This window comes from Syngnathus typhle, linkage group LG21, assembly GCF_033458585.1.
Source record: "Syngnathus typhle isolate RoL2023-S1 ecotype Sweden linkage group LG21, RoL_Styp_1.0, whole genome shotgun sequence".
NCBI classification, from domain to species: domain Eukaryota; kingdom Metazoa; phylum Chordata; class Actinopteri; order Syngnathiformes; family Syngnathidae; genus Syngnathus; species Syngnathus typhle.
This window is the reverse complement of record NC_083758.1, coordinates 5243910-5271555: the sequence shown is the minus strand read 5'-3', so window position 1 is coordinate 5271555 and position 27646 is coordinate 5243910. Positions and strand designations below refer to the sequence as shown.

Sequence of the window (27646 nt, the reverse complement as noted above, 5' to 3'; positions counted from 1 at the left end):
CGAGCACGATGAACCCAAAAAGTGATCTTGATGAAATTGACGCGTACTGTCAAAATAGAGGCTGGAACCAATTTTCGTGGTTCACTAATATTTACCTGATAGTCGCAGGTGGAACGGGGAACGGTGCCACACTTTGGTTACTTTTGCGCAAGATGAAGTCCAACTCTGCCTCAAAGGTCAGTTAATTGCTTTTTGGTTTGTTTTTATTCTAACGTTACACAAAATCTTTTGTTCTTAGGTCCTTGGCGTGAACCTTGTTCTGATGGATTTCATGTACATCATTTTTGTTCCATTCGCCTGTGCTTTTGATCCCTATTCATTTACGAGAAATACGACAGGTGAGCTACATTGAACATTTTTGAAAGGCCTTAATTGAAGATGCGCGATATTCGTGTATGCGTACATTAACATTGGTGCTAACTGCGCTAACTGTACTAATTGCTTCCAGAACTGAAGTTTACCTACAACAATTCCATCAACGTGACAGGAAACATATTCGAGATGTTCGTCTTGATCGGTTGCCCCTTGCTCTTGACCTGCATGTGTATCGAGCGCTACCTGGCTGTGGTCCAACCTGTGCTGTACCTAAAAATGCGAAAGAGGGAGTACTACATGGGGGTCTCCAGTGTGGTGTGGATTATCACATTTGTGTTCTGCCTAGCTTCGGGTAAGTAAAATAATTGTGAGTAATTAATCCTGGTCATTGCCACGCACCTTTAACTCCATCAGTAATGGTGGGAAACAGCACCCCCTTCTGGTGTGGAGTATTTTCTTGCAGAATTGTTATTCTGCACCATCTCACATTTCTGAATACAAATATTAACAAAATTGAGGACATTCAGATTTTGATTTACTAGTTTTGATACACATTTATTTTTTCGCAGGTATTATCAACGACTTGTCCGTCATGCTACCGCCGGTGTGCATTGTTGTTTGCTGCCTGTTCTTCATCATGTTTGCCAGCCTCATGGGTGTGGTCCTGTCACTTCGTCAACAAAGCCCGGCATGCACAAGTGGCAACAAAACCATCTCACCCCTCAAGAGACAAGCGGTGGGGAACGTGCTAAATGTAGCGATCCCCGCGGTGTTTGTCTACACGCCCGTTTGCGTCATGGTCCCTTGTCTTTTTTTGACCACCTACGGTCCCCTGAAATTAAACCAAATGCTGTGCTACGCTTTTCAGTTGTGTCAGATGTTTCCGAAGTACGGCGTGCTCATTGGGCCTTCGTTTTACCTCGCCAAGTACAAACAAATCTTTTGTGGGACGGCAAAAACTAGTAGAGCACAGAGAAGTCGATCATGAGCAGCTTTTGGGTTTACATTTTGGGAATACCGTATTTTCCGCACTATAAACCGCACCTAAAAAAACTCCAATTTTCTCAAAAGCCGACAGTGCGCCTTATAATCTGGTGCGCCTTATTCATGGACCAATATTGAGCCACTACAGCAGGCGTGTCCAAAGTCCGGCCCGCCAAATGTATATATCTTATATATGGACAAAGTTTTATTCATTGAAGGTGCGCATTATAATCCGGTGCGCCTTATATGTGGACAAAATTTTAAAATGGGCCATTCATTGAAGGTGCGCCTTATAATCCGGTGCGCCTTATAGTGCGGAAAATGCGGTAGTTGAATATGTGGCAGAGATTCAAGAAGAAAATAAAATACACATTTTATATGGGATCCAGTTTTGATGACATTGAAAGCTCCATGAAATCAATAAAGTTTTCCTCATTTAAAAAAAAAAAAGTCTGGTGTGTTAGCTTTGCTAGCTAAAGTGCAGATCATCTGTCGACTGATTTTTTTAAAAAAATTTAAGTTTTACTCAGAACAAAATGGCATCAAAGGAACTCAATTCCTATAAACAAAAAGTACTTTACTTCCAAATTGAACTTTAACTCCTTACAGCAGAAACATCAACAACAGTTCGCACGTATAAACAGACAAGACACGCTTTCTCCTGATAACGGGTTCGAAACCGACCTTTTTTTTTTTTTTCAAAGCGGTTTTCCAAAGCCACATCGCATTGTTGATTCTACACATTCAAAAAACACAAGGCAACACAATCACATTATGTTTTTTTTCAAGATTCAAGGAGCCAGTGATAACCCGTGAAGTTTGCATGAGCTGGATGGAGGAAGAAAAGATTTTACTAAAATATATATTTTTTTAAATCTCACTGCTGGTTTTTTTTTTTTTTAATCCTCTAAAATTGTTTTTAGTCTAATGTTGCATATTCTCAGTAGCAAATTTGTTTTTGTTCACAAAAGGCTTTTTGTGGTATCGGGACATTCAGCAACATACAAACAAAGTGACGCTATTAAATAAATTGAAAGTAGCATCCAGACAACAGAGAAGTTGCTAACGTGACTTTCAACCTGCACAAAAAGCTCAGTAAACATCGGCATACTAAATACTTTCAAGTCTTTTCCCGTCCGTACGTTAAGATATATTTTTAAAGTTATGGCCCCATTTGAAGTGGAAATATTCTTCCAACATTCTATACATGAAACAAAACAGTTGACTTTTAAAATGAAATTGCCGCTGCTGCAACTCGACATTTTTTCGCGGGAATTGTTTTCATTTCTTGACAGTTTGAAATTTGCTTGAATGTGTGGAAAACAGTAGTAATGTTAAGTGGGTTGTAAATTAAGGCCTGAGGTATTGTGTCCATTTTTGCATACTGCAATGTAGAAAAAAAAATACATTTAGTGATGGACTATTTAAAAAAAAATAATGTTTAGCAGCACTGCAGGTCTGTCGGATTTTTTTTTCCTATAGTCAAGCCAGGGCGAGAAAAAAAAAAGTATTTCGATCCCACCGGAAGACCCGTCCACTTCAAGTGCTGTTTCACGAGCCTACGTGTCTTTTTTTTTTTTTTTTGCGGCGTGTGTCTCAGAAGGGCCAGTGTAAATCATCAAAGTCCCCCCCCGACTGCCCCATGTTTACGTCCGTCTCCAGTAAGCTCATGATGACCGCCATGGCCGCTTCATCGTTGCTAAAGCTGTTCAGGCCCGACACCAGCATGCTGTCCAAGTCCTGCTGGGACGGCTCGCCTGGGACACGTAAAAATACACAGCTACAAGTCGGGTTTAATGTTCCCTGTCTGGACACTAAGGACAACTGTTGGATGATCTTTTCAAGATGATCATAAAAGGTGTTTTATTTCTTAAGCATTTTTCACGGTTTTTAATTTATATTTGCAGTTAATTAAATCCATTTTATTTTTTCTATATTTCTTAAAAATGTTCACAGAAATATTGTCTATTTTTTTTATACTTTTGACATTTCTATACATTTTTTAAATTTGTACACGTTTTATAACATTAATTAGTGATGTTTGCAGTTAATATATATTTTTAAAATATTAAAATTAATTTTATTTTTTCTATATTTCTCAAAAATATTCATATTCTATTTTCTATACTTTTGACATTTCTATATATTTTTGAAACTTGTAAACGTTTTATAAAATTAATTAGCAATTTTTTTATTTTTTTTATTTTTATTTAATATTTTTATATATTTTGATTTTTTTTTTCACGATAGGGAGGTAAGCATTTTGTCCAATCGGTTTCATCTGTACAGATAGCATCTGCGAATGATCATTATATTAATAATTATATTTTTTTGTCGTATTTATTCTGATTGCCCTTGTCCTAGATTCCTCATCACTTTTTCACAGTAGCAAATTTCTTCTCGCGAATTTGTTCCTCTTCTAATAGGATGACACAGTACCTGCACTTCCCGAAACACTGGGGACCGCCTCAATCTGCAACTCGGAAGAACTTCCTGCATCCTCCTCTCGGCTTGACAGCTGCAAAATAACATTTAAACAGAATATTAGGAAGAAGTATGAATATTTGGCCGGCATGTTTAGACTAAATCACTCACACTTCCGCTTGCTTGAGGGGATTCTGATACACTCTGGGCTGCACCAAATGGGCTGGACACTCCGCTTGATGGGGATGAGTTGGCCCTGAAACTAAATAAACATTCTTCACATGCTCACACGTTTATTGGAAAATTGAATAAATCTAACTTGAGCAGGAATTACCTGTAGGAATCGATGAGTTCATTGGCAATTTGTGTACCGATGCTGCCCGCGTAGATCATTTTGCCCACACCACTTGTGAGGCCTGGAATAACGGGTAACTGTTTTGATTCTTCTGCTGGACAAAAAAAAGTGTCATTTAAAAAATAAAATTTAAAAATAAAAAACATATAGTGTTGAGAACGAGATGATTTTGGTACCGTGAGGAGCTTTGGAGCTGCCTTCTGCCTCGTCATCTTTTGCGTGACTGGGCCCTCTGCTGGTAAAAAGAAGTAATACAAGCAGTGTAATATGAAGGGAATAAAAGTGTGGCAATAAAAATGAGACGTGGATACTTACGGGACAACGCGGTTTAACGACACGACAAACTCGACCTCTTTGGTCCATGGGTTTGTAAAACTGAACCACTGACTTTGGAGTGAAACGTAGGGACCATATTTTGTTTTGAACTTGTAGCACATTGTCTCCAGCTTCTCTTTGCTGCGGAGAACTGTAATGAAAAAGGAGAGTGTCAAGAAATGTGCAAAAAAAATTATAAGGTCGAAGCAATGACCGCTGAGAGTAAAATAATTTGATATGGGGTGTGGCCTAGTAAGCGTGTGAGTATCTGGGTGTGAGCTGTGGTCAATAGCAGCTCCTTGCAAGTGTTCTAATGTTGTATTTGGGCTTGACTGTTTATCCTGAGCGATCGATAAACCGCCAAAAGTGAGTTTTTGAATTTAAAATATGCGCCTTGGCTCAAAAAAAAAAAAAAGGTGTGAAACTGCGGGAGGCAAACTCAAGCTAGCAATTGTAATGCACATGCTAGAGTGGGCTAACTCAATTTCTGGCATTTTGCTTAGTTGAGGGATTTATGACAATTCTTTTTCCTTTTTTTTTACAAAAAATGTGGCTCAGTATTTAATAATACAAAACATTAAATTTAATAGTCTAAAAACTTATCAATAATTAATGGAAGACTATCAATAACATTTACTTGTACTACTTACTTTCTGGGTCTTCTATCAATCTCTGAGTCTGGTTTCATGGGCACGGCCATCTTGGAAATGGAAGCTGGCCCAGTGTTGGAACTGATGAATCAGGAAAAGTGTAAAAAAAAATAGACTGCCTCCTATATGTCCAAATTGGAACTTCAACCAGCATTTAACTTAAAAAAGTGGATGGAATTTGAATTAGCCCACTCAGTGGTTGGAAAATTTTGGGTTAATTTGATCAAATAGTTTATTAGAAACCTTTTGGCAGATGCTTTTGAATGCCCAGAATTCAAATGCAAGACACCTTTGCTCCATCACCTTGCCTGTGTTTTTCTGCCAGGTGCTGCAGGTCATCCTGGTGGAAGTACTCGTAACAAGACGTGCCCAAAATTTCTTGCGGGAGGTAACCAATGACAGTTGTCGCTCTATGTGTGTATATATTTTAAAAAAATAAAATAGAAAATAAAAAAAAGGAGACTTTAAATAACTGAGCCATCAAGTCAGGGGGGGGGGGATTTGAGAATAGAGGCGGGACTTACTGTTGCTCTACAAAAGTGAACTTCCCGTCGACGGCACAGCGAGTGACGAACTCGGTGGGCTTGACTTTGACGTCTTTGTGGGGTTGGCGGGACACGTGGCCCTGCACGCGGCACATGGTCACCAGGCAGCTGAGGCCCGAGGCCTCCTTCTCGGTGTCGCCTGGCTCCGAGTCCAGGTCGCTTCTGGGCCAGCTGCGCATATATCCCGTGCAGTGGAGGGTACAGTATCGGCTCGAGTCTAGAAACGTACAAGTGTGTCCATTTTGACTACATTATTATTTATTTATTTTTAAATTATTATTATTATGAAAATAATTAGAATTGATTGTATGTATTTAAGCGTTCAAAATAAAAATTCCATTTAATTGAGGTCGTTTCAAATAGATGGCGCATAACTTTAGTAGCTGCAGTTCCAACATTCCCCCGCAGAGGTCGCTGCTTCCCGTTCTCTGTGCACAATTACGACAGTACTTTGTCCGGACCGCCTTCCGCCTCGTTTACTTTGTGGTTATACAATGTCGACCTACTTCTATGTTCCTTCCTCTTTGTTTGATCAACGTTGTTAGGAAAAGGGAAACATCATTCATGGAGAGCCACCATTCATATGTCCTTGGCTGCTTTCTTTCCATTAATCACTCGTGTGGGCTAATATTTTGTTAGGGAACTTTACCTTGACTTGGAATAGCAAACAAGTGTGATTCATTCAGAGAAAGGTCTTTCTAATCAAAAAAAGTTCCGTTTATATTCATCAGAATTATATTTCCTAGCGACTATATATGAGCCCATTTGGAGTATCCATCTAACCAATCTTACAATCATTTTATAAATGGTGATTACGTATGCTGTGCAGAAATCCAGGGCATGGATAATCGACATGTCAGAATACATTATTGAGAAGAAAATCTATGCCGAGAGATTATTATCTTGACAAACCTTTCTTAATGGAAGCAGTGGGCAGTACGCGCTTGTCCTTGTGCTTTGCCTCCACTCGATTGTGCTTCATACGGCAGAAGAAAGAACGCCTGGCTCCGGTGGACAAGTGAGACGCCGTGACGGGCGCGTCCTCATGGACTGGGACTCCGGCTGCACCCGAAAAAAAAAAAAAAATTCCATACAGGTGCTGACAGTCGGCTGGTCGTCATGACGACAAACTCACTGGCAGCGTCGATGAGGCGTTGGTGATTGTTCAAGTCGGACGACGACAGTTGCTCCTTCACCTTGCTGATGTCTTTGGGGTGGATGAGGTCGAAAAGACTTTGGCCTGTCAGCTCGACCTGCAAATATATTCAATATTGCTGTTTTGATTGGAAGAAATGAAGCATGTGATGGAGAGTGGAGACATTTATAGTCATGCACACACACACCCTGCTGAAGCTGAGGATCTTGGAGACGGATTGGGAAATAAACAAAATTTTCCCTCGGTCGCAACTCACAACTAACAGGAAACCGTCTGCAACCTGCAACGGGGCGTATAAAGCAGCATTGAGATTTTTTTTTCTTTTTTTTTATAGGAGAAAAATCACTGAATTGAGGCACGCACCCAAAGCAAAAGGTGTCTGAGGTCATCATGAGGGATGATGGAAGGCTTGCGGGCGGCAGTGGCGAAAGCGCTGCTCGACCCAGCTGGAAGGAAATGAGAGTCAATTCAAATTCCCAGAATAGCTTTTGTGGCGTGCCGTACCTTTAAGGGCTTTTAAGTGCTGCACGGCCTTGCGCAACACGGTCAGCTTGTCCAGTTTCCTTGGCATGGGCTGACAGGCGGGGATCATGGCGGCTAACTCGTCGATGAGGTTGTTCATTTTGTCTCGCCGCCGCTTCTCAATTTGACGATGAGGTTGCCTAGAATGAAGACGCAATAAATATTGTTCGCCCTCTGGTGGCAACTCTGTGCCAAGAAATTGTTGAAGTGAATTAAGGAGATTCATTGAGACTAACAGTACTTTGTCGCCGTCTGGTGGTAGCGAAAGGGAATTACAGTATTACAAATTTATGGGGGGGGGGGGGGGGGGGGACATTATTTTAATATAAAATATGATATGAGCCTGTGGTTGAAAAATACCTGAAGCATTTCATTTTGGCTTCCTGATCATCTTCTGATCTATAAAAGAGAACACAAAACAATATTTATTTTATAATATTTATAAAAGAGAACACAAAACAATATTTATATTTATTTTATAATATTTTATATAATATAATATATATATTATATTATTATATATATAATATAATATTTGAATTATAAAACAAATGCCAAATTGTAAATCAATTTGTGTACCTGTCGAGGTCTTCATCCATTTGGAAGTCAAGACTCTGGCTGTTAGATCACACGACATTTTAGGATATTGACCCGTCTTAGGAATCATTTACAGTTTTTGTGTGGTCGTCTTACTGGACAAGGGCGTCCAATGTGTCCTCCACATCACCCTTGCGCTTCCTTGGCAACTCGCCCGCAGGCGGCAAACTGTTGGCTTGGCTCGGCCCTTCCTCCTCCGCGTTGCGACCTAGCAAACACACACATACGCACAAAGCTTGAGTCAGCCTCCTGCTTCTATTATTAGCGAATGGAAGCGACAAAAATAAAAATGAATTGGCAAAGAAGCACCAATAGAAATTTATTTGGACCCATAATTGAAGGACCATGAGCAGGATTACATTTGTTTTTTTAAGTTTAAATGCAAATGTATTGAACCTAAGTACAGTTCAGTTAAATACAACTGAACTGTACTTGGGCAGTCATTCATTTGTCTGCCACTAGAGGGAGCCCATGTACAACACTGAGAATCACTGCATTGCTGGTAAAATAGTAATTACTATAAAAATCTTGCTAGTCTCAACTATGTGTCAATCTAGAAGGCATGTGAAGGTAAATTGGATTTGGGGCTATCATTTTACCTAAATCTTAGATAAGGTTGTAATACTGACCTACTTTGCTTTGTCCGACTCAATTTCTTTTTAGAAAAGTCTTGATAAGTGACGCAAACGTCGACCTTCACTGACCCACATTTAGTTTTTTTCCCACTTCATTTTGCATCAACTCCTTTAACCAATATAGCACAGATTATTTTCATTTTCACTATAACTATTGACATAATTTTCATTAATCCCTTCTGGGGAGTTTTTTGGGTCATCAGTGACGCAAAACGCAGAACGTGGGAGCTGGCCGGCTCACTCTCTTCCGCCCACGACACTCTGCACGCTCGGGCCCTGCTCTGCGTCATCGTTTGCCTCGAACGCGGGCCAGGCGTAAACGTGCCATCGGGACGGGCTGCCATGTTGTGAGTCATGCAGTGAATGCGACATGAGCGAGGGGACCCGAATAAACACAGCAAAACACAAAGGAGCATGCATGATATGAGCTTTATCTTGTGGATTAGTGCATCTCACATGAATAACTATGAGGTATTTGGGACTGGGAATCAAATGAAACGCTTTTGCAGAACTTTTTTTCATCCAGATAAAATGCACCTATTTTTGGCAACATAAATATTTTGCTTCCTGGTATCATTAAAAGGGCATTATAAAATAATTTCAACATGTTTTTAATGCCCTCCCAGCTCTTATTAACTAAGGGACTTTTACTGGATGCAGCCTTAAGCCTCGACACAAAGTACAGAATGTTCTAGGTTATTTCTAGATAACTCAACGACTCTCCAAAACCTTCCTACATGTCAAAAAGTCATGCAAAAATGTACTTTTATTTTTTATTTTGAAATCACTTGTGCTCGGAGGTCACAAAAGTGACTAAGAGTACACTAAAGCCTTTTGAACACAGGGGAAAAACAAGGCCAAAAAAACCTCAGCAAAATATTTAAAAAGTAATTCTCTTTTGTTTCACATATTTTAACATTTAACAACGTAGAGTTAATAAAATATATTCTTAAAATAGGAGCATTTATTTGAGTTAGACAAGAAAATAATGACACATTTAATATCGTTTCTCAATCTTGTCGACCTCTGCTGGTGAAAACGAGGAAGTGCCGCTCCACTGATCTACTGACCCACTTTTTCTCGTGCCCGCACGTGACATGTTTAAGATCCTCGTGGACAGTTACATCAAAGTAAAAACAAATAGATTCGACAGGTAAGCGCGATAGACATTAAAATATTCAACAAAGGCAGATATATCATATGTAGTCATCTATTAAGGACGTTATGTCGTCATGGTTACACTCACGTGCCGACGTGAGGTATGTCGGACAAGCAAGGCCCTCACCCCTCCCTCCCATCTGTATGATGCGTTCCGGGACTGCTAGGAAGTCGGAAAATTCCGTTTTGGAACTTTCCAAGAATGCATTGTTGTCGTTTAAAATGAAGGAAATCAGATATATAATTTAACACTTTACATTTGTTCTCTTTATGACGCTGGGGGAAACGAGTGATGCAGTTTACTGAAGTTAATTCCAGACGTCCGAGTGCTCTGGAACGCAGCACAAAGACAAGCTTGTAATACGAAATACTGAATGGGAAATTTTACCGGCGTTTTTGTTCTAGTTTTATTTTTAAGTTTTAAGTATCTTACGCAGACGGAGTCCAACTAAAATTAACATATTAATTTTTTTAAAAATGTAGGCTATGACGTTACTAAAGTTCCCTGCTGCCCAAAATACTTAAATTTATTTACATGAACGTCTTAAATCTTGACACTGTGTCAATTAAAACTATGCCAAAGTGTTTAAAAACTATATCATGAGTGATAAATCACGCTAAGCTAATGCTAATGTATTTATGGGTGCCCCTTACCTGCCAAGCGGTCCGCGGTCCCCCCGGAGCCTCCGTCCGACATGGCCAAGCAATAGGAGCCGATGCCCGGGTGAAGGCTTTACGGTGCACCGCGGCGCATGTGGAGGAGCCGAGCGAGAGAGGAGGGAGCCGCGAAAAGCCGGCGACTTGTATAATTGACTTCATTTTTGTCTTCCCCTCCCACTCTTTCTTGCGTGTGTGCGTGTGGATTTTTTTTTCTGACAAAGGAGGCGGAGTGGGGTGAGGTTGAGAAGGACAGGCACGTGAGGGACAGGAGAGCCGCGTAACCGAAGCGTGCGACAAATTTTCGGTCATTTTTTTTCCCCGTTTTCATTCATCCCTATTGTAATGACGTCACCGCCGTGGCATTGATTCCATACCCTAGCATCATTTTAATACCAATCTTTTTGTTCCACAAGTGAACATTCTCTTATTTTTTTAGGCGTGCCATAAATGCATCTTTTAAAAGCCTACGTGCTGATTTATTACTGATAATCATTTAAGTTTATTTCAACTTGATTTAGTTCTCCAAATTATTTGGAGTGACCTGATATGTCACTGCTGTGTTTACGTCCCTGCAGATCTTCGTCGAAAGCAGCCTCGCGGAAGTAAGACGTCTCACTCTGCCCTTTCTCCAGTCAAAAAAACCGTGCCTTGATTCATAAGCATTTTTTTCCCTTCATTCCTTTTCCATCTTATATCAAACTAACCTTGTTCCCTGAGTCCTTCCCGTCCTTCAATAAGTTAATTGAAATAAAGTTTAACTATTAGACCCACACTGTAAAATATTCATGGAGGATTACGCGTTCTCCAATATGATCATCACATACCTATCTTTGATTTAAGATAAACTACATTAATCATTAGCACACTGGGACACCCCCTTAAAAAAAAATTAGCTTTTGCTTTTATTTGAAAAAAAAGTCAAAGTGATTAGTCGTCTTCTTGTTAGAGGATCTTGGTGGCTCACCTACATCGCGTAATTTGAGACCTTTGTACGAGACTTTACATAAGAGCATCGGCTGCACGTGCCGGTTGGGCACGTGTTGACCTATATATGATCCAACTTGTATAACTTTGACTCGTTAACCCATTTAAAGGGAAGGGCGTCTGGAGAAAGTACTACGGCGTCACGTTCGCCAGTGGAAAACACAACCACTCATCATCATGTCATTTTCGTGCAATGTAGATGATTAGAATCCATGTTGAGCTATTTGGACTGTGCGACGTCATTTTATGAAGAGCAAAAGAAAGAAAGAAAAATGGAAACATGGAATGAAACAATGATTTGCTATTACTCACCATGGAAGAATGTCAGATTTGAAGTTTAGTTCAAGGCTGTGACGCACTTGATATTAAATTAACAATGTGCACTAATTATGCGTCTAATAATTAGTTTACTTTATTAGTACAAAGTGAAAATTATTTTTGTATTAAATTATTTTGTACTGTAGTGTGTTTGATTCTACTACAATACATGAAACATAACATTGCCACCAAAATGTTTTGCTAACATTTGTTTACATGTTTTGCATAAATTATTTTATTGATAGTTAAGTACTTATTTATCCTGAGTTCAACGTTTTTTGTGAAAACAAAAATCCCTTTAAACATGTTCAATGGAATAGTTGTACTAAAATGGTTTCACTAACACGTGTTAGTATATTTGTAGTCAAAATATACTTGTTAGCATGTATTAGTACTAAATAAGAAACTCAATGCACTCAATGTTTTTTATTTTTTATTTTGCCATGTTGTCGACATAAAAAGTTACCATGTGAATATATGACTAGCATTTCCCCTGTGACCTTTTTCACCGAGCTACAAGAAATAGGATACAAACACGTCATCACATATATAACCCAACAACACTGTCCTGACTTTTCATGGTTACTTTTTTTCTTTTTATAAGCACCTAACACAAAATGAGACTAGTTTGGTCCTTTACCCACTACAGTAACAAGGTTTTATTAACATTTGTACTCCTCTAGGTCCCTTTTTTTTTTTTTACTCATCACAATAATTCATCTCATAGTACTGTCCTGTATATCTCCTATCATTTTTTATCGTATGCGTTTGAGGAACAACACTGAACAAATGACACAAAAATAAAATTAACACAATTGCTATTCAATCACAAATGACACTTTGGGGCCATTTTTTTTTCTCTCAGTGTACTCACTTTTGTTGCCAGTGTTTCGATAGTAATGGCGGTGTAATGAGTTAATTTACACAAGTGTCATTTTTTCAGTGTTACTCCATGAAAATAGTCAACTTTGCGTTTATTAGTGACCTAAAAAGTATGTAACTTAGTTGAAAAGTATTCTAATTATATTCAAAGGGAGTAAAATACAAGGATTAAAATTTGATCCGAAGACATACAAATAATAAATAACGCTAAAATATACAAATTGTAATCTATACATAAACTACACTAACATTTCAACAGAATGACGAAGTCCTCCATTTTTTCTGCAGCAATAGCACCACCGTGTGGTGTAAATGGGAACAGCTTTTTTTTTTCCCAAGACAGTGGATTTTAACACTCTGGAGGTGTGTGGGATTGTTGATGTGATTCATGTTAAGGTAGTTTGAGGTTAAGTGCATCAAGCGTGAGCTACATCTGGATTCACGGTCATGTGATGATCTTTGGTAGCTTTTTTCTTTCTTCTTGTACGAGCTGTGCAACTTGAAGCAGAAGTCAAAGGTTAATAAAAAAAAAAAAGGATGCATATGGAGTGTCGAAAATGAAGATATTTCCAGTGTTCTAATTGAACGCAACATACACAAGGCATCTTTGTCATCGACTGTTTGCTTTGACACACGTTATTTTACGAGGATGCTTTCTTATCAAATACCGTCGTTTCCCTCGACCAACAGCCGCGTCAACTTTATTGCTTCCTTCTGCCTGACCTAAAATCGATATTCCCTCATACTTTTGACTTATTTTACTTTCCAGACAGTTTCATCGACTTTTGCGCCCCCACAAGATTAATAACATTGATACAATATTATTGACCGGTTAGATGCAAAGGCACTTCGAAGAAGGAAGTGAATTGATTGGACCTCGTCTGATTCGAATTCAAAGTCAAAGGGGGCGGCGATATTGTGGAGATAGATAAAACATGTAAAAGGGATGTGACACATTACACACTTTATATTGGGGGGGTGTCATCGAAATCAGCACGAGGAAGATCCCAGCATGAGTTGTTCCGCTTTTTGGGTGATAATAAAATATGAAATAATGGAATTACACCCCGGGTTCTTTAAAGCTACTGCTGTTTCTTCAAGCCTATTTTATTTACCCTGTAACACCTAAAGACTTACCCTTACACATTCGGAGGCAACTAACTACACAACTAACGTATATCAGATGGATTAGTAGTGTTTTTTTTTTTTTTTAAACACGTTTCCTGAGATATATTTAACACGAATGAGAAATACCCTATTTCCTCAAATTGTGGCCTTGAAAAGTGAAATTATCCGGGTTAACTTCAATGAGTTAATACTGTAATCGATGGATAATGAAAATTAAAGAAAATTAAAAAGTGCCACAAGGTGGCGACAAAGCTCCACTTTTCTATTGCACAGCGCTTTGCCTGGTCAGCAAAGAAGGTTCGTCATTTCAGTGCAATCTGTTGGCAAGAAAATGTCCCAAGACTGCGTCAAAGTACTACTTTTATATTAGATCACGCTTTGAAAAGGCAATTTTTGTAATTCTTTTAATTTTACATTTCCATTTTTCTGAATAAATTGAACCAAGATGATTATTTTTTTTTAATCAATAAATGTCCTTTGGGTGCATAAATGTACATTACTAGTCATTTTTACCAATCCTAAATATAGTTGAGTCTACTGAAGCGAAGTCCACAATTTGAGGAAATGCACTATCGTGGATGGACGAGCATAAAACTCATGCTGAAACCTTCCGCAGTGCGACGGCAGCGTACGTTCAGTAGCGAGTACTTAGCTTTGCATACGACCTTGTTCCTAGCGACCAGTGTTCAAACTATTAAGCAGTAATTGGCACGCCGGTTCGCGCGTAGCATACATCGCAAACCCACTAGAGGTAACGTGGTAACTTGTTGGCGGCAGAGCAGAGCTTAAGAACTTGGTGGGAGGGGCGAGGGCGGTTACACTGAGGGGCGGTTCGGCCTTCAGCACCAGCGGGGGCGTCCGTGAGCCCGACCCTGTTACATCCGTGAATGTCTTTTTTTTTTATACTCCCTGTTAGAGGCTGTCAAGCCTTCCCTGGCTTTATGTATGTGGGGATGGTCCCTCGTTGAGTCAGGCCCTCGAAGCGTTTGTAAGTATAGTTGAGGAACACCCAATCCTTGGACTTGAAGTCTGGTTCTGTGGTGTTGGCTGGGGGGAGAAACAGAAGCATTGAAGCAGCGGCAGAGTTATTCGAAAAATAATGTGGGGGAACGTTTCAGACCTGGCTGGAGGATATCCGATTCCGGGAACTCGTCAAAATTGGACGTGTCGTCGATGCTTTTTATTTCGATGGAAATGGCTGCGGGACGCTCTCTGGTGGGAATTGTATTAATATTTAGGGGGAAAAAAAGGGCGGGGGGGTATTTTCATGAAATCAAAACGTACCTGATGTGCTCCCAGTCCACAGGCTCAAAGAACTGCTGGCTTTTGATCTCCTCCACGCTGCCTGCCCCAACTCTGTTTTCAGCATCGGTGCAATACCTGAAGACCCCCCAAAACAAACCATCCCATTGCATTTCCTGAATATAAAATTTTAAAGACGTCACATACTTCAGTATCATGTCCTTAGCTCTCTCCGAGATGGGGACTTCAGGTGGAAACACAAGAGTCTCCTTCCAGTTCATCACTTTCCTGTAAGTCTCCTGCGGTGTCTCCGAGCAAAATGGCGGATAGCCTGAAGAGAACCTTTTTTTTAACACGTCTTTTCCCGTGGATGCAAAACATACACGCTTTACCTATTAGCATCTCATACATGATGACCCCCAGAGACCACCAGTCACACAGCTTGTTATAGCCCGTCTGCAGGAAGACTTCGGGGGCGATGTAGTCCGGCGTGCCCACTGTGGAATAAGCCTGAAAATTACAAGACACGTTAGCATTTAGCATTTTTTATATCCTGTATGAAACTCTGGCTATATTAAATGACCGACAGGGGGCACTACAGCATCAGAAAACATTTACCAGCTGTCTCCGGTTTTTCTTCCAGGTTTCTGCTTTCCGCTTGGAGTTCATGTTTTGGAAGGCTGCAGAAACATGAAAAAGACATGAATGATCAAATCTTCCACTTCAACCCGGAATCAAAAAGTGTGATACTAACAAAAGTCACTGGGTGGGTTGTGTGTGAGGTTTCTGTAAAATTCTGTTCGGTGGGCTTTCTTCAGTCCGGTACATAAGCCAAAATCAGATAACTTCACATGTCCCTGTGAGAAAGAAAAAAAAAAAAGTTGAGTGCAAACTTGTTGAACGACATGCCGTCAGATCTCAGCAGAAACTCACCCGAGAGTCGAGCAGCAGATTGTCCGGTTTGATATCTCGGTGGATGAAGCCCAGTTGGTGGATGGAGTCGATGGCCAGGACCGTCTCGGCAATGTAGAACTGGGTGGCCTCTTCGGACAGGGTGTCCTTCTTCATCAGTAGCGTCATCATGTCGCCTAGCAACCAGTAGGTAACGTTTTAATTCCCGTGCCTTGAAGTTGTGAACGTAAGACGTACCTCCGGGAAGAAATTCCATGATGAGGTAGAGGTTCCTCTTGTCCTGGAAGCTGTAAAACATCTTCACCACCCATGCACCATCTGCCTCCACGAGAATATCCCTCTCGGCCCGGATGTGAGCCACCTGCTCTTTCTCCAGCATGTCTGCTTTTCGTAGAATCTTCATGGCGTAAATGTGCCCGGTGTCCTTTTTCTGCACCAAACGTACCTGGACAGAGAAGCACGATCAACAAACTAAACAAAAACTTTTTTTTTTCCATCATACCTCTCCAAAAGCACCACGCCCGATGACCTTTAGCGACTCAAAGTCATCCAAACCCAGCCGCGTCCTCTTCAACCTCAGAAATTCCGTCTCCTTGCGAGCATGCTGTGAACGCCGCATCACTTTCTGCCAACACAGAAATGCCAAATATTATTTTTAATCGAAAATATCTAAAGCATCTTTTCACAGCTGTACCTCGTCATCTGGCAAGCCCTCGTCATCCATGGCCTTCTCCAGCTTCTTCTGCCTAGCAACAGAAATTAAATAGTGAGACTTGGGCCTTGGAAATTGTTTTTAATTTAAAGCACAAAAAAAATAAGCTCGCCTCGTCTCCCGCTCCTCGTGCTGGGTGAGCAGCGTGCTGTAGAAGTTCTCCAACGTCAGTTTGGCAACGGTTACCCGTTCACGGGTGTGGTTGCTCATGGAGAGGGTGGCTGCCGTCCCTCCAGTCATGGCCATGCTATCCTGTGGCAAAAACACAGAAAGAAAAGATGTCGTACAAGAATGTGGTAAAGAAGGAAGCGGGGCGGGGACATACATCATCAAAATCTTTTTTACCAGGATGCCAGTAGAAAAGTATGATTGCTCTTGATTAGATCATAGAGATTAAAAAAAAAATACCTCTGCGGGGTTGAGATAAGAGGCAGTATTTGGTCTAGACGTGGCCACAACAATCGGACAAAAACAAGACACTTCCTGATTTGCTTGGAAGGAAGAAAAAAAAAATCAGTGGCGCTTGAATGGGGAAGTTTGTGTTGAGGGGTTAATGGGATGCAGTTGTGCTGCTTTACCTGACTAAAAAAAAAATATTTCTGACGTTTGGTGTGACGTATCCATGCCATACAGACAAGAGGCCGACTCATGCACACACTCCACCCTTAAAAGGACTTTAAAGAGACCTGCCAGGAAACTTTCCATCCCTGAATGAAAGAGTTCAGTCATGACACTATGGAGAGGAATGGGCTGCACTCACCCGAGTTTAAAAAAATAAATTAAATAAACACGAGTTGGGGGGAAAAAAAAAGGATGGAGCCGAAATCCTCATTACTGTTCTACTAAAAAACGCTAATTAATTTAATTCATTGTAATCATTTTTTTTAATTAAAAGGTTGTATGCAAGGAAGCAAAACACGTCAAGGGATTGAAAATAGAATGTCAAATAATAAAAACATTTTAATCCACCACGCACGCTACTGGTATTGATGACTTCTTTTTTTTTTATTTTCAGAGATAAATAAATATTTAAAGGCTTATCACATGCTTGTTATATTCCGTTTGCGCCAGACTAACAGGTTCCATTAGCAAACAGAGTAAAAATAGCCAGTGCTTTTTTAAAATAACATGGGCTCAACCTACCTCCGTGTCCTGCTCCAGAGTCGATTATTGTCTGGGCACCAGCCCCACGAACCAGGAGAAAATAAAATAAATTGAATTAAAGCGTCTTTTCTGCCTAAAATGTAGGCAGAAAAGGCTGGAGGGTTCAATTATTAAGCTAACGGTCACCCTTAACGGGAACTATACACAGTAAACACAGCTGATATCAAAAACAAAACATGGCTCATTTCCTCAGCCGAAAAGAAAAGGAAAACATCCAATTATATTTTAAAAAATAAAATATCTTCATTAGTCACCCTCTGCTTTCTGAATATGGCGGCTGATCTGTCTTTAAGGTGCAAAATTGGGAAAAGGTAGCTTAGGTTTCCTCGGACCGTCGGACTCATCGGTCGCTGCAGTTACGCAATGGCGTAGCTTTGGAGTGACGTCAACTCACGCCAATCAGCGGCAGAGAAAAATGTAAACGGCCAATCACGCAGGGAGGATTTTGGAGGATGAAAACCGTTCCAGCCAATAGAAAGATGGGATCCGCCCCATCGTTTGGACGCAGATTCATCAGACTGCTTTGCGCGAATGAAAGAAGTCACTGTTTCCAATTATTTTATTCTTGTTTAACTATTATTATTATTATTTTTATATACAACAACGAATTAAATTAGACATTTTCATTGAAAATTAGTTCCATCCTTCTACTTACAAAGCAATTGAGGACAATAAAAGGTCATTTTGGATTTTTACGTTCTTGACTTTAAAATCGTGAAAATGACGTCACAAGCCATAAATGGCTTAGGAAAATTCTATATTTGGGCAGCTTCTTTTTTTTTTTTTTAATGAAAGAGCCATGATGTCAGTCTGCCTGGATGAGGGGGATGTGGGCGTGACTTGCTGTCACTTTATTTTGGGTGTGGTGCTAAGCACAGAAGGCTTTTTTAAAGTCTAACGTCAACATTGGCCACCGAGCTGTGACGTGCCTTCTATTTTTAGTTTTTTGGGCCAATAAACTCTGTCGCCCCTCAGGCCCAACTTTAATGTGTTGTTATTGAAGGTGCCCCAAACCTGATCCACATCACTCTTCTCCTTTTCCAGCTTGACATTTTCCCAAAGCTATTTATGTACTGCTTATTAAATCTATAGAAAATGCCAATTCCTATTTTTACCTGAGAGGAAAGCTTTAAACGTAAACATTTGCTTGCATGCTACAAACTACAGGCTCACGTTTGGATAAACAACTGTTTAGTCAAACTTTATTGACCAAAAATGGCCATTAGAGCATAGCATCAGTTCGTGGTCATAAATATTTACAAAATCAATATATAAAACATACAAAAAATGAACTGCAGCCAGACTATTTTTTTTTCCCAACCCAAGTAAACAAGTCTACCAGTGTGAAGTGATCAAATATGGCTTCTTTTCTTTTTTCACCCGACAGACAGATCCAGCATGGGTTTTGAGGCTCGCGGCTGAGTGTTATAAATAATACGGTAAGTAAGATGTAAAAAAAGACGGCAGGTCAGGATTCAGCAGGCGAAGTCTGGCTGGGGGCGCCATTGCGTGTGCGCAGCTGAGATTGTGCAATGTCCGCTAGGGCACTCTGGATCTTCTCCAGCAGCATGTCACCCCGGGTGACCACCTCTTTCAGACGGGCCGCCGCCTCGTGGTTCTCCTCCTCCAGTTGCCGCAGACTGGCCGCCTGGTGAATAGTAGCGCAATCGTGTCCCAATCTCGATTTGGATTAATTGTATTATTGTATCTGTTAACCACTGACCTGCAGAGCTGCCGTGGACTCCTCGCTCGGCAAAGAATCAATTAGCACGTCCACATCTTTAGCTGTCCTGGCAATGAGGGCTGCAAACAGCTGAGCGTATTCTAAATGTAGAATGACATTTGTTCATTGTTTGAGTAAAGCGAACTTATTTAGCATGCATTTAACTATGCAAGGTTATTTATAACAGAGAAGTGATGAAGGGCAATATACTATAATTATTTTTTGAGTACTTAAATAGGTTTTTTAACGATGTTTCACTTTTGCTTAGTCTGTTATTTGATTGCATAGAAATGTAGAACTTAGTAAAGGTAATGGAGAACTTTTAGAAATAAAGCACCTTCAGTTTGGTTTGCAGGCTGATCGTTGTTTATCGACGTCTGAATGTTATTGAACGAGGCAGGCGGAGCACACTGTTGCAGGACACCGATGGCGTTACAAAACTGATCTGCAAGCTTCAAACACAATCGCATGGGTTATTAAAACACCTTTCCGAATCGGGTATGGATCAGAAATATGCATAAAAGTTTAGGAATAGCATACCGAATTGACAGCATCTTGTAGCTGCGTTAGCCTATCCGCCATTTTTACTATCTTCTTTGTTTATTAGTGAGCAAAATTCGACTCGATAGTGCCACCGTGTGCTTCATCGTTTGTATTAAAATAATTGTATAGTTATTTATTTATAGTAAATTATATCTGCAGTACTGTAGCAAATTACAGAACAATGCTTTATCATTATTTTCCATAATTTGGCGATTTTTGTTAAGGTTTTGTGATTTGTATTTGTAATCACGCGAGATTATACGAGACGTGCGTGCTGCCATTAAATTCCGAAGAGTTGACGATACATGATAACATTTTGTTGGTTATAATCCCAGTTAATCATTTCAAGACTCCATTTTTCAACAACGAACCAACTCTGTAAACCGTGCCACCGCGATGCGACTTTGTTTTTAAAGTGATAACTTGTAATAAAACGAGAAGGCACCATTTTTGACCTATTTATGTGGACGAGGTTGTGGCTGTAGCTAATGCTAGCTACCAAATATCAACAGGAAGTAGCAACCGAGCTAAAAGCTAATGTCTTGCACTTTGAGCTCTCCAGGTAATATCGATATTGTTGATTTCACCGAGTTAGGAACTGTAGTGTTGTATTCTACTCGGTCTAGTAATAGATCGCCTCGTTTATATATCAGACTTCTTCAATTTGCGCCACTCTTCGTTCCTAATAGTGTGTTGTATCTTTTCAGACATGAATTGTACTTTGGAGAAAGTCCTGGCCGATGCCAAATCGTTGGTCGAACGGCTCCGTAACCATGACAACGCTGCAGAGCTTTTAATTGAACAGACAACATTCTTAAATAAGCGGGTGGATGCCATGCAGCAGGTAGGGTGTTTTGGTGAGGGCATTTTGAGTGATTATTAATTTTGTAATTTGTTTTTATTTACCAGTATCAAGTAGAGATTGACACACTCAACCAGGTTGCACGTCATCGGCCTCGATCCAGTCTGATCCTGGGCATCCAACAGGAAAATCGTCAAATTAGAGCTCTCCAGATGGAAAACAAAGGTTTACATGGAAAAGAGGAAGGCATTTTATGACTTTTAATTGTTTTGAACTAATCCTGCTCTTGTCTGTGCAGAGCTACGGACATCATTGGAGGAACACCAGTCGGCGCTGGGGCTCATCATGAACAAATACAAAGAGCAGAGGTCCAGGCTGCTCATGGCCAGGAACCGAGATGACCCCACCATTGTGACACAACTGAAGGAACAGCACACAACAGTCAGTTCAAAGTGAATTAACCCGGCACTAGCCAGACGACTCCTAATTTAATTTCCCTTCACAGGAGCTGCAAGCGCACGCCGACAAAATCAACGAGATGGCCTCTGTGATGAGGAAAGCCATCGAGGTGGATGAGGGGCTGCTATGTCAAGATGAAGAAAGGATTAAACGGCTCGAGGTAAAAGCGAAGGACCATTTCTCTCTTTAAAAGCGAATTAATAGCATCATCGTCATGTTTCTGTGCCGTAGCTGGAGAACAAAGGACTGAGAGAACTGCTCGGAATCAGTCGCGAAGCCTTCCTGATCCTGAAGAGAGAAGACCCATCAGAAACCATGTCACTCTCACCGCCGCCACTGACCAACGCTGATGGCAGCTTACAAAAAAGCTAGAGTGATAACTGGACTTCCTATCCACGCTTCCACGATGATGTCTTTGGGATGCACCAGTTTTCCTCCATGGTTCCACCATCAATCACCCTGTGCATGCCTACTGTATCACCCTCCTCCAGAGCTGCAGTTGAACAATCACTTGTCATTTCTTTTCTTTTTTTTTAGCTTGGCCAGTGTGGCAAGTGAAGGCTGTGGCACTTGCAATAACTTGAAGGTGTGCGTGAGATTTGAAAAAAAATGTGTGAGCTAAAATAAATATGATTATCAAACACAGTATTTATTTTTTCCACTGCTCTAGTTGACAGACAATAACACAAGTAAATTGAACCGATAATCTGCTTTAATAAATCCGAAGAGTGAAATAAATAAACGTTATACACCAAAACCACTAATAAATATTTTAACTATTTCAATCAAAATGAGATTTAAATGCAAAATTTTTATGTAGATAATGTAACATCACGATGCATACGTTTTTAATATGTCATTGAAAAGGCTGATACGTGGACAATAAAAATAAATTATGTTTTCAAAATATTTATTTAGCTGTCGCGTATTATTCATCAAATGTATCCATTTTGATTATTTACTTATTAAACGAAAATAGTGGGCGTTTCGAAACAAAGTATCGCGCGATTTCACAAATCTCGCACAGGGCGCCTTCACAGACCTCCGCGAGAGTCGAAGAGTGGGAGAGCGAGCAGAAGAACACTGAAGTTGTGTCACTCTGAAAAGCATGTCGCCTTTTTGCCCGCGGGGACTTTCATTAGCTAAACATAGACGAGTTCGAGGTTACAAATGACTGACGAGAGTTTTCGTGAAATTTATTAGAGTCGATAAAGGCGATAAACAATGTCTCGGTGGATCTGCTGGCTCTTGTGTTTAATATGTGAAGTTCAAGCTCAGGAAGAAAGTAAGTACAGTATAATAACGCTTTTACTTATTTACAAGAAATATAAATTGATAGGGTGATTTGTTGTAAAGAGTCCTATTGTGTCGTTTCCTTAAGATTTAAAATGATTTTTTTTTTAATTAAACGTGCTGTTTTTAACATATTAACAATATCTATCGTGATTGATTATTAACGTAATGTGACCCCGTACTTTATAACAACAGTGTATAAATACTTTTTTTTTCCCCACAGCGGTATAAACAGGTGTATAAAGGTTAAAGTCTCCCCTCACACGACTCACGTGCTTCCACTTAAATCAGAATTAGAACAAAAAAATAGAGCAAGAAGTCTGACGTGCAAAATGTCAGACAAGATAAGGTAACTTGTGATGAAAATCATCTTGCATGCTTTTTAAATGAAGCCCAAGACACATGTTAAGGCTGCCATATAATAGTTACAGAGTCATTTGTCCAAGTGTGTATATTAAAAATAAAAAGTCAAATGTTTTGATTTCAAATATGCTGGCTCAGTCTCCTTAGGAGAATTGAAAAATCAATGAGCTATGATTACAAAGAATTAACACAAACTCAGCCTCATTCAACCCCAAAGGAACTTAATGTAATTTGAAGACTCAGTCCGATAAAAGTTTGGCCCAAATGAAATTTAACAGTCTCATTTTTTTCCACAGTTAATCTGAGTAAAGTTTGAATCGGCTACGGACAATGTGATTGTCACGACTGCTCTCTTGTGACAGACCGGGTGGTTTTCCAGCCGGGAGCTTTTCAGAATGTCAGCGTGTCGGGGAACGAGACGCTGCAGGCCGTGGCCACCAGGATCCCCGCCGAGGTCGCCTATGTCACCGTGCAGTTCCACACGCAACGTCACAACGTTACGCTCTCCTATAGCACCGTAAGACCCCCCCCCCCCCCCAATAGAATCGAACAAAGTACGCCTTTTCACAAACAAAGCTCGTCTTCTTCTGGTAACAAACGGTCACATGCCGAGAAGGAAGAAAGAACAGCGCTGGCTGTCTTCCACTGTTGTCCTTTCTTTGCAAAGTCACGTTTCTATTTTTCGGGTATTTGTCATAACAACACCCGTCAGAAAAAAATCACCTCAGAAAATAATCAGGCATGACTCTTGCGTCAGCTCTCAGATGATTAAGAGCCCAACGGTCACAATAGGGCAAGACCCAGAAACCTTCCCAAGACTGGTATATTTATTTATTTTTGCTCAAAGGAAAACATAAATAGTTTAGAAACGTATGCAGACGCAAATGAAGTGGATTTTAAAAGTTAAGCTCATTTGCGAGAGTTGTCATTATTTCATAATCATTTGAAATTGAGCCGTGGTAAATGCGTTAATCCATTTTTCATTTAAAAAATAATCCATTTTGGTTCATACAAAACCACTTGAGGGTTATTTTTTTAGTCCAAAGCGAATTAGAAAAGAATTTCTTGTGACTTGTAACCGCTTAGTACCGCTATGTCGCATTGGATAAATTCAGCGTCGACCAGATCAAATGGGCATTTTCCGTCTGTTGTTGTGTTGCCAAAACAAGGCGAGCTCTGTACAAAGGCGGGATTGTGATAATCGCCGCTGCGGATTAATCGCTAAAATATGCAAATTAGATTTGAACTTGAGACTTAAAAGATTGATGGACCAAAATTTGTGCATTTTTACTATTATTTGGGTTCTTTTTTGTCTTGCATTTTAAATGTGAGAAGAGATGTCTGCCATCTAGAGGCGGAAGGTGATATTACAACTTTTTGAGTTTTTGTTTTAGACCCCAGTGCTTGGTTTGTCATCAACGGCAGCGGATACGGGCATCCTGTTACCTCTCCTGCCGGGACAAACGTCGTTCATTTTGTTCCTCTTCTCTGCCGATGGAAGCGCAGTCACAGGCACGGGCGTTATTCTGCCATTCTCCAGCGCAGGTACGTTATCAACGATGATAGCTAAAAAAAATAAATAAGTAGATTTTGGTTGTGTTGCATAAGATGAGGAAGTTGCATTTGCGCTTCTGCAAAATCAAGGCTGAAGTTCTTTCATCATAAGATGAGGGGAGTCAGTTCATCTTGATTTTATTTGGGCATTTTAGATTTAATTTAATTTTTATTTATTTCAATTTTATTTAATTTTATTTATTTTTATTTTTATTTATTACCTTTGAATGTTTGCTGCTGGGAGATCCTAACATGTCACAACGCCCCGCCCCCCCCCTCCCTGTTTTAGACCCCATACCCGGAGGCTGTAACTTGGAGTTCAACCTGAACGTGGACCCCAACATCTACCTACGCTACAACCTCTTTGAGACCACCATCCAATTCGCGCCGGCTAACCTGGGTTACGCGAGGTAAGCTAGCAGCTGACGCCTCACATGTGCGTCATGTTCTGCGGTGGTCTCGTGCTCAGCCGCCTCCTCTTCCACTGTTAACGCCTTAAGTGATTTTACGGTTATTTGCTGCGGTTTCTCAAGAATATCACAATTTTATTTGTCCACTAGGGGGGGCAATCCTCCATCCTGCGACACATCCACAGGAACAGAAACGCGCTGGCGGCTGGAGTACGACGTTTATCAGTACTTCCTACCTGAGAACGACTTTTCGGAGCCCAGCCTCTTCCGCGCCGTCCAGGACGTGGCGGACGTGGACGGGATGACGGAGAGCGGGAAACTTGTACGGAAAACCAGATTAATCATCCGCAACCACAGATTAAAGTCGTCTTCCCGTTCCTTGCAGATTGTGACGCTGTCCTCGACAGAAATGACCACGGCTATTTTTAGCTCCATCCCCGGTCAGGGCGTTATTTACTCAGTCATCGTTCGAGACCCCGTCCTCAATACGTCGGCTTCCTACGTCCCGGTCCACACGTACGCTTGCAGCTTCGCCTCCAAGTTGGACAGCTGTCAAACGCTGGGTATGACTTGAAACAGTCACAAAACTTTTTTTTGTTGGAATTCCTGAGGTTTTTTTTTTTCTTTTCAGGAAAGATAACCACAAAAATGTTCTTCACCATCATCGGATTAGCGGGGCTGTTCGTCTGCTTTTTTGGGCATCGATTCTTCAAATCTGGTGAGCGCTTTCACTTCACTTTATATTTAATTTGCCATTGACAAATTCGTTTCTTTTCCATATAGTAAGACACCACAAGATGGCGCCAAAGCTACAAATACTTGAACAATACTGTATTGGCAATATTGTCATGTGGTCTCCTGCATGTGATGTTGTATTATGTCCAAAATGAACCCATGATTAGCCATCCACTTGTCTCCAATGTGACTCATCGTCTGGAATATTGTGGATTTCTTAACAGCTCTTCTTCTCATACAGAGTTGTTTTGTATGGGCTTCAGCTTTTCCGCCTTCTTCTTCTTCGTGCTCATCACCAGGACCACCGGACTGGATTACGACAGTGAGTTGTTTCCGTCCATATACGTCGTCGCCGGGTTCTAAGCGTCTCGCTTTTCGCAGTCCGACTGGCCGTGTCGACGGTGATCGGCGTGGTGGGTGGCGTCCTCCTGGTGATGAGCTGGTGGCGCTTCGGCTCGGTCTTCGCCTGCGTGGTGGTGGTCGGCCTGATGCTCGGATTCTTGCTCGCCGCCACCGTCCTCTTCACTCCCCTCGGTAGGAACTCATAGTCAATTCCTCGTGGCTCACAAGAGTTCAAACTAATAATATCCAAACAATAGAGGGCCAAGTACTGATCCCTGCGGAACTCCACTCAGGATTATATTCCATCTTCTTTCAGGTGACCTCGATTTGTTCAGGCGCTCCGACGCCGTTTTCTGGGTGACCTTCTGCAGCATCATGATCATGGTCCCGCTCTTCTTCATGCGTTGGCCCCGAGAGGTAACTGTGATGTCATCGCTGCGGGATCGGAGCGTTTCCATTGGCTCCTTCTCTCATCAGGGGAACATCACGACGTGCGGCGTCATCGGCGCCTACGCCGTCGTCCTGGCGGTGAACGCTTACATCTACACCAGCCTCTCCTACATCACACTCAACATCCTCAAACGCTTGCTCAACAACAACTTCAGCGCCGCGTTCACCGACGCGCCGTTCCAAACCATCGGTGAGTTCGTAAATGTCAACCGTTCTCTCGACAAATATTAAATGGTGGTTTTCTTTTGTCTAGACTACATCATGATCACTGTCTGGGTGGTGCTGGGCCTCACCGGCATCGTCCTGCAGCTGTACCGGGAACGCACGCGTCCTTTCTTCCCGCCCAGCCCGTACCTCATGTGGCTGCAGGAGCGCGAACGGCGCAAAACGAACGTGCTGGACCCGAGCCATCACTTCCCGCCGCTGCCCAACCGCCTCCTGGCCAGAGCCCGGCAGCTCACCAGGCGGATGGAGCCGGCTGGAGAGCACACGCCGCTTTTGCTTTAGAGACCAGCGGAACCACAGCTGGGTTGCGTTCGAGCGCCACGTCGTGTTGGACGTTCAAGTAGCGAGGAACCCAGGGGTCATTCCGTGTCAAGGACTTCAAACGGATCCCAGTCTTTTTCTTCCACTTCCAGCCACACCTCAAATTTGGAAGGAAATCTGAGGGGTGAAGGTGTTTTACAAAGAATGACCCCCGTTGTTTTGTTTACTATGTACAGATCAAGAACAGCATTACTGAAAATGATCCAGACAGAACTGAAGGAAACCGAATAATAATGACATTGTAGGTTTTTATGCTTTGGTCACTGCACTCGTCTATTTGCACTATAACACAAAATAGGACATTTTGTATCAGCAGTCGTGGATAGTTTTAAAACTCTGGCTTAACCTTTAATTCAAATAAATACTTTAAAATGGACCAGTAAAAAAAATAAAAGGCTGAGCTCATGGTAATAAGGTCAGTGAGTAACAAAAACTGACTAGTTAGGAAACACTTCCAAAGTTTTTAATCTTTTGTTTTTGTCATGTTGTAATGGACCTGACCAAAAAGTTGTTACACTGTTTCACTGTTTATCCACAATTGTGCCATCATTTTAGTTTTACTCAGAATTTTGGTGCGCAGATACAACTGATGAGATTGTTCTGTCCAAAACTTATTTAATACTTTAGATCAACATCCCAGCCTCATGGTGAATTTGTAATTTAATACTGTAATAATAAATCGTCAAAATGTGTCAATTGTTTTTTTTTTAACATCTATATTGTGTACATGCACTCACCTTTATAATTCGATCAGGGTTCCTTTCCTGG

At 41.0% G+C, this 27646-nt stretch overlaps 6 protein-coding genes across 11 annotated transcripts; 3 read left to right on the top strand and 3 right to left on the bottom strand.

Moving 5' to 3' along the window:
* Nucleotides 1–181: 181 nt before the first annotated feature.
* Nucleotides 182–1743, top strand: LOC133145446 (uncharacterized). The gene is made up of 3 exons (XM_061268979.1): nucleotides 182–338; nucleotides 449–667; nucleotides 885–1743. The coding sequence occupies exons 1-3, from the start codon at nucleotides 263–265 to the stop codon at nucleotides 1301–1303; spliced, it is 714 nt and encodes a 237-aa protein (XP_061124963.1). The 5' UTR covers nucleotides 182–262; the 3' UTR covers nucleotides 1304–1743.
* LOC133145443 (basic helix-loop-helix ARNT-like protein 2) lies at nucleotides 182–10498 on the bottom strand. 5 transcript variants are annotated; one of them, XR_009710918.1, is made up of 18 exons: nucleotides 10311–10498; nucleotides 7960–8071; nucleotides 7846–7884; nucleotides 7627–7665; nucleotides 7249–7406; nucleotides 7108–7190; nucleotides 6932–7024; nucleotides 6724–6841; nucleotides 6501–6650; nucleotides 5568–5805; nucleotides 5347–5453; nucleotides 4394–4544; nucleotides 4255–4313; nucleotides 4058–4172; nucleotides 3895–3985; nucleotides 3739–3817; nucleotides 715–806; nucleotides 182–585 (listed from the first exon to the last, which is right to left on the bottom strand). XR_009710918.1 is itself a non-coding variant. In XM_061268973.1 (17 exons), exons 1-17 carry the CDS (start codon nucleotides 10351–10353, stop codon nucleotides 2896–2898), a joined length of 1836 nt encoding a protein of 611 aa, XP_061124957.1. In that variant the 5' UTR covers nucleotides 10354–10498; the 3' UTR covers nucleotides 1856–2895. The 5 variants fall into 5 exon arrangements, 4 of the variants coding, with proteins under 4 accessions (XP_061124957.1, XP_061124958.1, XP_061124959.1 ...); XM_061268973.1 differs by lacking the exons at nucleotides 182–585; nucleotides 715–806 and adding an exon at nucleotides 1856–3056; XM_061268974.1 differs by lacking the exons at nucleotides 182–585; nucleotides 715–806 and adding an exon at nucleotides 1856–3056 and having other exon boundaries at nucleotides 4058–4169.
* Nucleotides 10499–12038: 1540 nt separating this feature from the next.
* On the bottom strand, nucleotides 12039–18020 carry LOC133145368 (serine/threonine-protein kinase 38-like). 2 transcript variants are annotated; one of them, XM_061268814.1, is made up of 13 exons: nucleotides 17638–18020; nucleotides 16607–16746; nucleotides 16477–16528; nucleotides 16285–16407; nucleotides 16020–16227; nucleotides 15804–15958; nucleotides 15625–15727; nucleotides 15489–15550; nucleotides 15263–15380; nucleotides 15078–15201; nucleotides 14913–15008; nucleotides 14749–14840; nucleotides 12039–14675 (listed from the first exon to the last, which is right to left on the bottom strand). In XM_061268814.1, the coding sequence occupies exons 2-13, from the start codon at nucleotides 16738–16740 to the stop codon at nucleotides 14551–14553; spliced, it is 1392 nt and encodes a 463-aa protein (XP_061124798.1). In that variant the 5' UTR covers nucleotides 16741–16746; nucleotides 17638–18020; the 3' UTR covers nucleotides 12039–14550. The 2 variants fall into 2 exon arrangements, with proteins under 2 accessions (XP_061124798.1, XP_061124799.1); XM_061268815.1 differs by lacking the exon at nucleotides 17638–18020 and having other exon boundaries at nucleotides 16285–16403; nucleotides 16607–16677.
* An 812-nt stretch (nucleotides 18021–18832) lies between these two features.
* On the bottom strand, nucleotides 18833–20053 carry med21 (mediator complex subunit 21). Its single transcript, XM_061268808.1, has 4 exons — nucleotides 19922–20053; nucleotides 19719–19833; nucleotides 19382–19482; nucleotides 18833–19306 (listed from the first exon to the last, which is right to left on the bottom strand). Exons 1-4 carry the CDS (start codon nucleotides 19961–19963, stop codon nucleotides 19127–19129), a joined length of 438 nt encoding a protein of 145 aa, XP_061124792.1. The 5' UTR covers nucleotides 19964–20053; the 3' UTR covers nucleotides 18833–19126.
* Nucleotides 20054–20186: 133 nt separating this feature from the next.
* Nucleotides 20187–21826, top strand: fgfr1op2 (FGFR1 oncogene partner 2). Its single transcript, XM_061268807.1, has 6 exons — nucleotides 20187–20486; nucleotides 20632–20768; nucleotides 20834–20951; nucleotides 21025–21167; nucleotides 21232–21345; nucleotides 21417–21826. Exons 1-6 carry the CDS (start codon nucleotides 20462–20464, stop codon nucleotides 21555–21557), a joined length of 678 nt encoding a protein of 225 aa, XP_061124791.1. The 5' UTR covers nucleotides 20187–20461; the 3' UTR covers nucleotides 21558–21826.
* Nucleotides 21827–22211: 385 nt separating this feature from the next.
* Nucleotides 22212–27570, top strand: tm7sf3 (transmembrane 7 superfamily member 3). The gene is made up of 12 exons (XM_061268806.1): nucleotides 22212–22470; nucleotides 23204–23358; nucleotides 24236–24386; nucleotides 24685–24805; nucleotides 24956–25127; nucleotides 25191–25368; nucleotides 25437–25523; nucleotides 25782–25862; nucleotides 25922–26074; nucleotides 26199–26299; nucleotides 26360–26522; nucleotides 26586–27570. The coding sequence occupies exons 1-12, from the start codon at nucleotides 22410–22412 to the stop codon at nucleotides 26837–26839; spliced, it is 1677 nt and encodes a 558-aa protein (XP_061124790.1). The 5' UTR covers nucleotides 22212–22409; the 3' UTR covers nucleotides 26840–27570.
* Nucleotides 27571–27646: the final 76 nt, after the last annotated feature.